General features: G+C 48.4%; 1 protein-coding gene across 1 annotated transcript in view; it reads right to left on the bottom strand.

Annotated features, from left to right (window-relative positions):
* The window catches only part of SNPH (syntaphilin), a 70,717-nt gene that overhangs the window by 14,934 nt on the left and 42,724 nt on the right, over nt 1-13,059 (bottom strand). The window contains exons 5-6 of the mRNA XM_083618757.1: nt 10,252-10,401; nt 4,925-8,139 (exon numbers count right to left, since the gene is read on the bottom strand). Coding sequence (XP_083474883.1) covers nt 6,885-8,139; nt 10,252-10,401 — 1,405 coding nt within the window. The 3' untranslated portion in view covers nt 4,925-6,884. The remainder of the gene's footprint in view (nt 1-4,924; nt 8,140-10,251; nt 10,402-13,059) is intronic.

The raw sequence follows: 13,059 nt of genomic DNA, 5'->3' as shown, positions 1-13,059 counted from the left end.
CGCCACTGCTCAACTGGCTTCAGGAGGCTCGTGAAACTCTGGCCTAGGCTTGTGACACACGGCACGCCCAACCTGTTCGCCCTTGCTGCTACGTCGTCAGCCTGAAGGGGAAAGAAGCACAGGCCGACCGAGCGGCTCGTGAAGGCACCCCGGTCACAAATGCGAGCCTTGTGGTCAGGGCAGCTGAAGACCTGGGGTGCAAACTGTTGACACTGGCACCAAGCGGGGTGGGATTGGGACCATGTGCTCACTAGCATTGGTTCTGCATGCAACAGAGTCCCCATTAAATCCAAAAGTAAGGTGAGCTCTTGTTGCTTCAATTGCACAAAACACATGAAATGCCGTGAAAATCCCTGAAACGAGAAGTAATCGACTAGAAATATTATCTTGCAGAAATCAACTAAATAATAAAAATCAAAAAACTTAAGGGAAAACCTAAAATAGAACAAAGCCTTAACGGGATGTTGGCTAAAAACCTCGTTTCACTGAAGTATTCCGTTTCCTCAGAAGGAAATAGAAAAATATAAACTTTAAATGACCAAAATTCAAACAAGGGTTGAATCCCAAAAATTCTGACGTATTATAATCCTTGCTCAACCTAGGTAAAGCAAAACGCAGTAATAAAGGATTGAAGACTCAAAGTACATTTTCTAATACTGAATTTACAAAAAAAGGTTTGAAAACCTACCATATTTTTCGCTCTATAAGACGCACCAGACCACAAGACGCACCTAGTTTTTGGAGGAGGAATATAAGAAAAAAAATATTCTGAATCTCAGAAGCCAGAACAGCAAGAGGGATCGCTGCGCGGTGAAAGCAGCAATCCCTCTTGCTGTTCTGGCTTCTGGGATAGCTGTGCAGCCTGCATTTGCTCCATAAGACGCACACACATTTCCCCTTACTTTTTAGGAGGGAAAAAGTGAGTCTTATAGAGCAAAAAATATGGTAATTAGCAAGTTTTAAACAAAGCCAAACTTGAAGAAGGCAAAGCGCAATAATAAGGGGTTGAAGACTCAACTATGGAAATTCTAGTGCTGCTTTTACAAAAGGGTTTAAAAACCTAAATGGCACAAATTCAAAGAAAGGAATACAAGATAAAGTTGTTTTAGGTTTTGAACAAACTCAAGAACAGGGCTGAAAGGCTCCCATGGTCTAGATCTTACTGCTGATGTTAAAGACTGATTTGATTTCCACAAGATAATATTTCTAGTTGATTTCCATAAGATAATATTTCTAGTTGATTTCCACATTTTAATAACATTTCTAGTTTATAATATTCATAATGTTTATAATATTAATAATATTTCTAGTTGATTTCCACATCTAGTTGATTTCCACATTTCTAGTTGATTCCCACAAGATAATATTTCTAGTCAATTACTTCTTGTTTCAGGGATTTTCACAGTATTTCATCTGTTTTGTGCAATTTCTCGGTTCCGTGACTGTCTTTTTTCTACGAGTTGCTTCCATATTGGCATTGTTGAGCCCCACATCTTTACGAGACAATCCCTAGTTACCCTTTGAGCTTCACAACCCTCCTTCTCCTTCCCTGTTCATCTGCCCTCTCTGAGCACACAAGGCCTGACGAGGGATAAGACACGGCCATTTTCTCCACCGCCTTTTGTCCCCCCTGTGGGCAGTTGTCCAGACTGGACCCAGAGGGAAGGGCAAGCAGTGCCCCAAGAGCAAGGAGCCACAGGGCCTGCTGAGGGCTCTTGCCATTGTCCTTCATCTCCTCACCCAGAGACCCAGCAATGCTGGGACAGCCAAGCTTGCAGCGATCTTTGCTTGGCTGTTTCCCCCCCTGCCCAGCCCTATGGCCTTGCAACGGCTTGCGCCAACATGATCAGTTGTAGGATGGACGGTTTCAAGAAATGGACAGGCCATTTTTTAAAAGATAGAATCATAGAACTGTAGAGCTGGCAGGGAACCCAAGAGCCATGCAGTTCAACTCCCTGCAATGAGAGGAATCTCAGCTAAAGAATCCCTCACAGGCGGCCATCCAGCCTCTGCCTAAAAACCTGAAGGAAAATTTAAGTTTTCTTTTGTCCATTCACATTTTTATTTCTCCCCATCATCTTATGCTTTAGTGATAATAACAGTAGTAATTTTAAATTAATTTATTTAAATTGCATTTAAACCTGTATTTTAAATTGGTTTTTTCCCCTCCCTACTATGTTTTTACTGTAATTTTACTGGTGTTAGCTGCCCTGAGCCCTGCTCTGGCCAGGGAGGGCGGGATATATAAATATAATTTATTATTAATATTTATTTATTATTATTATTATTATTATTATTATTATTATTATTATTATTATTATGCCATCCATCTGAGTGCATTGCCCCAATCGGTCTGGGCGGCTCCCAGCAAAATATTGAGAATACAATAAAACCTCAGACATTGAAAACTTCCCTAGATGAGTCCTGGGCTCTCTTTTCCAGCTCTATACTTCTATGATTCTTGGATATTCTAGTAGGACTGAAAAACAGAAACACAGGAAGGGACCATGCAAGCCAGGGCAGGCTTTCTCTAGTGCCTGGTGGTCACTAGGAACATCTTAAGCTCTAGCGCCAATGAATGCACCCAGTACTTTCTTTCTCCCAGATGAATAAATGGTTGTCGCTCACTCCTACATGGAAACATATCACATTGCATTTGAGGGATGCTTTGTGGGGAGGGCGAAACTTACCTGTCGTCCCCTCACTCCCCAATTAGGGATCTTGTACAGGAGTGCCCTCCCCAAAGAGATCTGCAATATACAAGCCCTCCCTCCCACCTATCCTGACGACAGACGTTTTTGCTAATACAGAGTAAATAGCAGTCATAGAATTTAAGGCGGTATGAGACTGACCCTCAAGCACTGAAGGGGAAAGTCTCCATGCGAGGAGGAGAAGGGAGCGCAGTCTTTTCACTAAATACTTCCCCTGGCCTCTGCTCGCACCAATCCCTTTAAACCAGCCCACCCAGTGGCATACCAGTTGTCCAGAACTGGACTGGAAGTGCAGCAGAGAGAGGCGTTCAGAGACAGATACCCCAGCTCCCTCCAACAGCATCACCCAAACACCCATAAGCTTAAGCTCAAATAAGACAAAAGGACCCATTGAGCCACCTGTGCCTTATATTTCTTCTCTCAAAGCTCATACTAATTATGGAAGAAGCAACCAGGTAGGAGAACCGTATCCTGGCTTCCTTCACCTCTTCAGTTCTGAAAAATGGGCTTTTCCAACAGCACTGCAGAGAGGAAACAGGAAGCCAACCACCTGATGCTGTCAGCCGATAACCTTTGCATGGTAGGGTTCAAGTTTGCCAAAAGTGAACATAGTGCAAAGCAAGACAAAAACCGAATTAAGGACTCCTTAATTACTGCCCCAAGCGAGGGGGGCGGCCAGTTGCTCTACGCGAGGTATATTATCTGGCTCTTCTGCATCTCGGCCAGCAGCCGCCCTTCCCAGGAGTGGCTTCCAAGAAGTGGACAACGTAAAATTCAGTTCCCAGCTGAGGGAGTCAGAGCCAAAGAGAGTTCAAAAAGTCTCGTCATGAACGTGATGGGGAGAAGTGACAATAACGCGGTCGTCAAAAGTGAAGTTTTCGCACAACATTCGTGATCCACTACGTTCTGTTAACATTCTCAGGTGGGGGGAGGGAGGCAGAAGGGCTTGAATTTCTCTCCGTAATTCTGCAACGCTTTGGGGGTAAATAGGCGAAAGTGAGCCCAGGCTCAAATTTTAAATGTCTGCATCCCCAGCCCTGGCTGTTTAGTTCTTGCCTTCCAGATCAGAGAACCAAACTTCTGAACATGGTACAGCACCATCTGGGGCATTAGGTGCTAGTGATCAGGACTTGGCGTGAGACAAAGCTCCCCAAGCGTTAGCCCTGGGAAATATGAATGAATGAAGTGTCTCTGAGAAAGTGCAAAGTGCCTTTCCCTTCCCCCTGAGTAGCCACAACCAACTCTGGGGATTAAGGAAAAGGAAACCCAAAGCAGAGGGCATGACTTCAAGACAAGCCTGAGTCTTAAATCCTAACAATAAAAATCCAGTTTGTAAGTACTACACAGTGTGTCATCCCTGGGGCTCCTACACCACCTAGAGGAGATATATGTCGAGTCTTAAAACAATCATACATCTAGGCATTCATTCATTCCATCCCATGTGAGCTCTCTTCCTACTGGTTGCTCCTCAGAGTGCGGAGAGTCGTCACTAATGGGACAAAAAAAGCAGCAAGAATGTGTCTGTGTGCATTGTTCCTTAGCGGTTGTTTTGAAAAAGCATTCTGGGTAATTGGAACACCAGTGGCAGGAATGAGAAGTTGTGGGCTCATGAAACAGGTTGCTGGACTTTGAGAGAAAAGGGGGCACAGCACATCTTAGTGGTGTGAGGGGCATCATTTGTTTGAGGTTGGTTAAAGCACTGGTTTTTCAACAGGTGGGTTGGGATTGACTTCTGGGCCATGGCTTGATCTATGATGGGTCACAACAGCAGCAGTTGCACTATGGTTAAAAAAAATAATGGGAAATGTTTGGGTCGAAGGTGGGTCCTGGGTGTGAGAGGACTGAAAACTACTGGGCTAAAGAATACTGGTTTGGATCAACTCTTTGTGAAGTTTGCCAAAGGAACATCCAGATGAAAGGTTCTGTTATTCTTAGGGGGTTCTTGGGCACGGAATCTGAAGGAAGCGGGTGAATAGGAAGAAAATTGAGTTGGGAAGGGAGTTGTATTGCATGACTCCAGCATAAAAGGTAAAGGGACCCCTGACCATTAGGTCCAGTCGTGACTGACTCTGGGGTTGCGGCGCTCATCTCGCTTTATTGGCCGAGGGAGCCGGCGTACAGTTTCCGGGTCATGTGGCCAGCATGACTAAGCTGCTTCTGGCAAACCAGAGAAGCGCACGGAAACGCCGTTTACCTTCCTGCCGGAGTGGGACCTATTTATCTATTTGCACTTTGACGTGCTTTCAAACTGCTAGGTTGGCAGGAGCTGGGACCGAGGAACGGGAGCTCACCCCGTCGCGGTGATTCGAACCGCCGACCTTCTGATCGGCAAGTCCTAGGCTCTGTGGTTTAATCCACAGCGCTACCCGCGTCCAGTATAACAGACTATTTATTGGGCATCACTGTGTGACAAGTGGGGGCAGGGAAAAGAGCAGAGCAGGATGAAGCCACAGGGACATGGGATAGCGTTGGGCAGTTTCCTTATTCGGACCACTAGGCCACCCAACATGGCATTATCTATCCTGACCAGCAGTGATTTATCCGGGGTCTCTTACTCCTCCCCCCATGATCATGTCCATTGACTTGCGCCTAAGGCAGGCAGTATTGAAAACATTAAGAACAAACAGGAGACTCCCAGTACAATGGTACCTTGGTTTACAACCATAATCCGTTCCGGAGGTCCGTTTGTAAACCAAAACAGGTTGTAACCCAAGGCGCGCTTTCGCCAATGGGACCTCCCCCCCAAAAATGGGTTCTAATCCAAAATAGGTTTGCAAACCGGGACATGCACTTCTGGGTTTGACGTGTTTGTAATCCAAAATGTATGCAAACCAAGGTACCACTGTATTGAACCAGGACCAGGGCACATGCGCAGCACATGTGCGCTGCCCTCTCTGCCTGCAGAATCTACTACTGAACAGTAGCCCTGCTACTGCCCCTAGTGGATTGGAAGGGAACATACCTAAGGTGACAAAATGGCATCAATGACACAGAAAGGGCGACAGGAGAGGGTTGGAATGTGGGGTTATAAATTGGTAAAGTCACTTTTTTTGTTTGGGAAGAAGAAGAAACACAATCTGTGAACTGAGCTTGAAAATGCAGCCGCTGACTGCTTTAGTAAGGCTGGGGAAATGGTAACCCATTTCGAAGGAAGGAACGTACGTGCCATTTTAAACCGTCAGGAAGGTGACGGGCGTTGTGTCATTAGATGGAGAAAGGGCTCTGCATTATTTTTTGTGCCCCATGAAAGAACCAAGACGGTCCCTTTGCCTGTCGCTGGATGAAGGGAGGAAAGTGATGTCTCTGGGTCCATGGACCATATGAAGCTATCTCATGTGGAGTCAGATAACTGGTCCATCTAGGCCAGTGCTGCCTACACGGACTGGCAGAGGTCTCTCCCAGTCCCACCTGGAGGTGCTGGGGAATGAATTTGGAGCCTTTTGCATGCAAAGCAGGTGATCGATTGCTGAGCTATGAAATCCACTGCCTCCTCACTTCTGAGTCAACCTGGCAGTGGGTGAGAATATATCTCGTCACTGCAAGGCAACTGTGCTGTGCCCCTTCTCTTCCCATCGGGAGCCGGCAAAAGGCTCAGCCAGGATCTGTAGTTACTGCTGCAAAATCCTGTAAGTGAGGGAACATGAGCAAAAGTGGGTGGCGGGTGGTGGCCTAGTGAGGATTAGGGACACTGGTGGTTTATAGAGTAGCCTTAGAAAAAGCAGAAGAGAAAGGAACAAGTTATCGGAGAGCTTTTCCAGCGTATCGCAAAAATGGTCAGAAAGAGCCTACTGTGGAAAGGAGAGAGATCGGGAAAAAGTCTCGTAACTTCCCTGAAGTGGAATGACAGGCAAACTTCCGCAAGCTACAGCACCTACGGCGCAAGGGTCTTTCAGCAGGGAGGCCGGCTGCCCAATCCCAGCTCCTTGCAATTCCTCCAGGGTTGCAGAAAGAGGGGCAACGCTATCTCCCCAGAGTCATTTGTATAAATCGAGATGCAGCAGGTCAGAACTGTCACCCAGGTGCCCCCCCCCCAAATAAATAAATAAATAAAAAGTCTCAGTGCGTGGATGAAATGTACAATCAGTGGTCAGCTAAATTATGGTTGTTTCCATGAACTGGCTCTCTCTGGGCGAAGCATGTGTGCGGCGCAATGAGCTGAGTAGGGGAAGGAGGTTATGGTTGGGAGCAGGAGCTGCTGGTGTTGGTGACGGAGCGGCAGCTGATCTTGCGGATGGAGTGCAGGGCGACTGTGCAGCAGCCCCGCAGGAGCGAGCTAATGTTGTAGATGGGCTGGCCTTGCCTCCTCTGCGAGCGGCACAGCCAGGCGACCGTAGGCACTGCCGGCACCACCACAGCCAGGAGATCCACGATGAAGTGGCGGCTCCAGTAAGTTTGAGGCTCCGCTGCCGCTGCTGCTGCTACGAGCTCCTGGCCTGGCTCAGCTGCTTCTTCTTCTTCTTCTTCTTCTGGGGCGCACATGACGCTCACCGACTGGCTGGCGCTAGAAGGCTGGTGCACGGTTGGGCTGTTGGCCACTGGGCTTGGCGAAGCTGCTTGCTCAGTAGCCTTCTCCTGCTCCTCTACTGCGCTGATCGACACCACTGAGCTGGGATCAGCAGCTGCCATGTCCGTGGGCCCCGCAGGGAAGCTCTGGCCCTGGATCTCGGCTGCATCCTCCATTTCAGACACCCACACGGAGGTGGGGCTGGCCAGGCTGCAAGCCTGGGATTTCATCACCTTCTCTAGGATGGTATCGAGATCCGGCTGGTACTGCACAAAGTCCGTCTGTATGGCTTGCTCCTGCATGCAGCTGGCTTGCACGGCGGCCTCGACGCTGTGCTGAGACCCCATCAGCTTCTCGTATGTGGAGCTGGTGGGCACCCGGGACCCCAGGGTGAAGTTGGTCTGCAGGGAGGTGTCGTCGGTGCCGCACTCCACCCCTGAGGACAGGAGGCTGCTCTGGTCCAGCAAGTCCGTCCGGCTCAAGGAGTCGTCAGCGGCCACAAAGCCGCTGTCGCAGGCCGCTTCTTCCACTGAGATCTGGGAGCCGCCCAGGTTTCTGTCGGCGGCTCCTTGGTCACTCAGCTTGGTGTAGGTGGAGCTGCGGGTGAGGGAGCGGGCCGGAGAGCCCCCCGCGGACTCGGCTGCCCCCTCTTCTTTGACCGTCCCGTCCTGGGCAACCTCCATGCAGTGCAGCAGGGTCTCCAGCTTCTTGTTCTGAATGTTGATGTCCACAAAGTACTTTTGGAGCCCTTTGTCTTTCTCCATCAGGTTGTTCTTGACGGTGTCGATGACCTGCTTCAGCTGCTTGATCTCCTTCCGGGCCTCCTTCAGCGCCAGCTGGGCCTCCACACGGTGGCACTCCTCCTCGATCCAGTCCTCCTGCATCCTGGAGAGCTGCGTTTTCAGGTCGTCGATCTCTGCATCCCTGTAGCAGATGGACAGACAGACGGTCACTGCCCTTGCTAGCTCTGCAACAGACTGTCTCGCCAGAGACGTACATGCTCTGGTTGTCTCCCGCTTGGACTACTGCAATGCGCTCTACGTGGGGCTACCTTTGAAGGTGACCCGGAAACTGCAATTAATCCAGAATGCGACAGCTAGACTGCTGACTGGGAATGGCTGCCGAGACCATATAACACCAGTCCTGAGAGACCTACATTGGCTCCCAGTACGTTTCTGAGCACAATTCAAAGTGTTGGTGCTGACCTTTAAAACCCTAAACGGCCTCGGTCCAGTATACCTGAAGGAGCGTCTCCAGCCCCTTCGTTCTGCCCGGACACTGAGGTCCAGCGCCGAGGGCCTTCTGTCACTTCCCTCATTGTGAGAAGCCAAGTTACAGGGAACCAGGCAGAGGGCCTTCTCGGTGGTGGCGCCCGCCCTGTGGAACACCCTCCCACTAGATGTCAAAGAGCAAAACAACTACCAGACTTTTAAAAGACATCTGAAGGCAGCCCTGTTTAGGGACATTTTTAATGTTTAATGATGTATTGTGTTTTTAATATTTGGTTGGGAGTCGCCCAGAGTGGCTGGGGAGACCCAGCCAGATGGGTTGGGTATAAATAAATTTTATTATTATTATTATTATTATTATTATTATTATTATTATTATTATTATTATAACAGGCACAAGCAGGCATGCACTGTGTACTTCACAAGGCTCAAGCCTTTGGCATCAAAATGCTTTATCAATGTTGATTTTAGGGGGGTGTTTAGGGATTGGTTTTACCATACTGGCTTTCTAATTGCCAATCTGTTATAGTTTCATGGAATTGTAGAATTGGAAGGGACCCCAAGGGCCATCTAGTTCAACTCCCTGCAATGCGGGACTCTTTTGCCCAACACGGGGTTCGAACCCACAGTCCTGGGATTAAGTATCTCAGGCTCTACTGACTGAGCTACCTAGTTTCATATGGATCTATTTGTTTATATAGAGCATGGGTTGTCAACCTGGTCCTTTCCGTCCACTAGTGGGCATTTCAGGATTCTAGGTGGGCGGTAGGGGGTTCTAGGCTGGTGACTGGAAGCGGCCACTGAGACCACATAACACTGGTCTTGAAAGACCTACACTGGCTCCAGGTATGTTTCTGAGCACAAGTCAAAGTGTTGGTGCTGACCTTTAAAGCCCTAAACGGCCTCGGCCCAGTATACCTGAAGGAGCGTCTCCACCCCCATCGTTCTGCCCGGACACTGAGATCCAGCTTCAAGGGCCTTCTGACAGTTCCCTCACTGTGAGAAGCCAAGTTACAGGGAACCAGGCAGAGGGGCTTCTCGGTAGTGGCACCCGCCCTGTGGAACACCCTCCCACCAGATGTCAAAGAGAAAAACAACTACCAGACTTTTAGGAGACATCTGAAGGCAGCCCTGTTTAGGGAAGATTTTAATGTTTGATGCATTACTGCATTTTAATACTTTGTTGGAAGCCGCCCAGAGTGGCTGGGGAAGCCTGGCCAGATGGGCGGGGTATAAATAATAAATTCTATTCTATTCTATTCTATTCTATTCTATTCTATTCTATTCTATTCTATTCTATTCTACGGCACAAGCTGAATCCGCTTCCATCAAGCCCTGGTGGGCGGTAAGGAAATTGTACCATCAAGAAACATGCATTAGTGGGTGGTAGGTATAAAAAGGTTGACTACCCCAGACATAGAGTGAAAGTTAAATTCTGTGAGTAGACTGTACACATTCAGCAAAGTTACCTTTATCTGCTTCTCTTAGGCAGCCATCCTATGCACACTTACCTGTGAGTAAGGTTTAGGGTTTGCTGCCTGAGGTGAAGCGCATGAAGCTGGCTAAATTTGCAGCTGAATCTTCAGCACTGGCAAGGAGCCACTTCCACAGCAAATATCAGGAAGGTGCATCATTCCCATGAAGCCAGCTATTGTAATCTATCAATCATTAGCGCCTGAAAAGTTCCACCTGACGCAGTTCTGAGCGGTCCACAAGGCTGACTGATGCTTGCCTGGCCTAGTATGTTCAGGGGAATGCAGAGCCTCAAATTCCTCCACCCCAGATGCAAGAGCCCCCAAATACTGACCTGTCCTGCAGCCTCTCATGTGTGTCTTTCAGCCTGGCCCTGAGGTGTCGAATGCAGACCTCCTTCTGCTGGAGAGGGGTGAGGTACTGCTCTGGGGTCGGGGGCTTGATCCCATGGTTGTCACTGCACAGCAAGTACTTGACTGGGCGCCTGAAAAGACAGGAAAGTTCATCAGTGCCTTGGAACTGCCTATGGTCTAAAGGGAGATTTCCCTTCCTGGTCCGTGGAAGGTTCAGAGCACATGATTGCATCTCCTCACTTTCTCACACTCACGCTCTTTTTCTCTCTCTCAGGGCTGAAAATTAGACTGCAAGCGCCTTGGGGTTCACCTTTTAAGCTTCAGAAACTCAGGACAGTGCTGCCTATGTTGACACTGCTAAGTTACCGTATTTTTCGCTCCATAAGGCGCACCTGATCATAAGGCGCACCTACTTTTTTTTTGGGGGGGGGGATTAAAGAAAAAAAATATGCGGCTCTTGGGGGCTTTTGCAGGAGGTGGGGAAAGTGAGAGAGCCTCGCTCTGTCCTTTCCCCCACCTCCCGCAAAAGCCAGGGATAGCCGCGCGAAGCCTCCCCAGGGCAGCTGGGGAGGCTTTGCGGGCTACCCCAGAAGCGTTTTCCCCCACCGCCAGCCCCAAAGAACAGGTCGGGGCTGGCAGGGGAAGCCCAGGTCCCCCCCCCCCAGCCCCAGGGACCACACATTTGCTCCATAAGACGCACAGACATTTCCCCTTACATTTTAAGAGGGAAAAAGTGCGTCTTATGGAGTGAAAAATACGGTAACTGTGCACGTTTCGAGCTCAGATTTTTCTGCTCCTTTCTCCAGATTTCTCTTCCAAAGCCAAGCAAGAACAGAGGAGAACAATGACCCTGTGCAAAGGATGTTTTAGTGTTGCATCTTGCCCAGGATGGAGTAATGTGGAGATATAGCAGACTAATGACTGTAGCAAATGAAGAAACAGAGAAGAGCAGCAGAGGGGGAAATCAGACAGACATTTAAGACAAAAGACGCTTCTTTACGCTTGCAAGACCCTTGGCATCGTGTCGATTTGCCAAACCCTAGTACTTCGCAGTACCCAGCACATTTCTGTATTTATCCATAACCACTGACCTTGGCTAGCTTTCTGCCTTTGGGGAGTAATGGGGGATCATAAATACATAGCTAAAATAAGTTAAAAATAAATTTGTTGTACAGTAATATTCTGCTGTAGAAAACCCCCACAAAAAACAGCTCTCCAGAGCTTAGGCTGTGGCAGAGGCCCTGGTCCTATCAGTGTCAATGAGGGGAAGTTTCTTTTTTCCAGTGTTAAAATGCTTTGCCCAGGGAAGTGTGTCCGTTTCCTATCTCTCCCCACCTTGACCTGGCTTTTTAACCATGATGTTTTATATCCTTGATTTTTTTAACAGTAAACTGCATTAGTCTACTGTTGATTTTTGAATTGTATGATTGCTTTATTATGTATATATTGATTCCATGATGCGTACTTAGCTGTCAAGCTGTACAAAAGCCTATATTTTAATTGGTTTATTTTAGACATTTCTACCTCCACCCTTCAAATAAATTTTTTCCCCAGGGCAGGTTAGAAATGACTAATGTAAATAATTAAGTGGGGTGTTGTGCAGCTTAATTATTCAAAGGTAAAGGGACCCCTGACCATTAGGTCCAGTCGTGGCCAACTCTGGGGTTGCGGCACTCATCTCGCTTTACAGGCTGAGGGAGCCGGCGTACAGCTTCCGGGTCATGTGGCCAGCATGACTAAGCTGCTTCTGGCGAACCAGAGCAGTGCACGGAAATGCCGTTTACCTTCCCGCTGGAGCAGTACCTATTTATCTACGTGCACTTGGACGTGCTTTTGAACTGCTAGTTTGGCAGGAGCAGGGACTGAGCAATGGGAGCTCACCCCGTCGCGGGGATTCGAACCGCGACCTTCTGATGGGCAAGTCCTAGGCTGTGTGGTTTAACCCACAGTGCCACCAGCATCCCTTAATTATTCAAAAGGGCTTGCTTAATAGGAACGTTGGAATGTGGACCTCATCTATCTGCTACTGTCAGGGTTGAAGCCAGTGTCTTGCCTGCCTGGCAGTGTCCTGGCAGTTTTGAATACAGTGGTACCTCGGGTTACATACGCTTCAGGTTACATACGCTTCAGGTTACGGACTCCGCTAACCCAGAAACAGTGCTTCAGGTTAAGAACTTTGTTTCAGGATGAGAACAGAAATCGTGCTCCGGCGGCACAGCGGCAGCAGGAGGCCCCATTGGCTAAAGTGGTGCTTCAGGTTAAGAACAGTTTCAGGTTAAGAATGGCCCTCCGGAACGAATTAAGTACTTAACCCGAGGTACCACTGTAAAGCCAGTGAAAGGGAAGAGTATGAGTTTAAGCCTGGTTTGAACAGGTGGATAAAAGTTTCCCGGCTGATCGGCTGCTTTCAAGAACACTGGAGTGGAGGACTGATGCTGTCTCTAGATTTCCTGTCCACATTTATACTCAGTGTCTACATTGATAAAGAAAGAGAAATTGGGAAAGCAGCGCAAGTCTCTGTGATCCTCTTCCCACTACAAAACCTGGGAAAGTCTATGCAATCCTGAGTGTAGAGTTAGGAATCTGGGACTTGGCTTGTCTTCCTTAATTTGGTCCATCTCTAGGCCAGTTCACACCTCCTCCCTCCTTCCCAGAGAGCTCAAAAGGATTGCCTTCAAACGTAATGGCAGCAGAGGACCCTTTTGGTAAGATGAGAGTTTAGCCTTTCAGAACTGTACTGGGAATGAGGCCCCGACTCCCACGGAGGATTACCCCAGTGCTACTGAATC

Source organism: Podarcis filfolensis (genome assembly GCF_964270895.1).
Source record: "Podarcis filfolensis genome assembly, chromosome: 6".
Classification (NCBI taxonomy): Eukaryota; Metazoa; Chordata; class Lepidosauria; order Squamata; family Lacertidae; genus Podarcis; species Podarcis filfolensis.
Note: the sequence above shows the minus strand (reverse complement) of the source record. Positions and strands in the feature narration are given on the sequence as shown.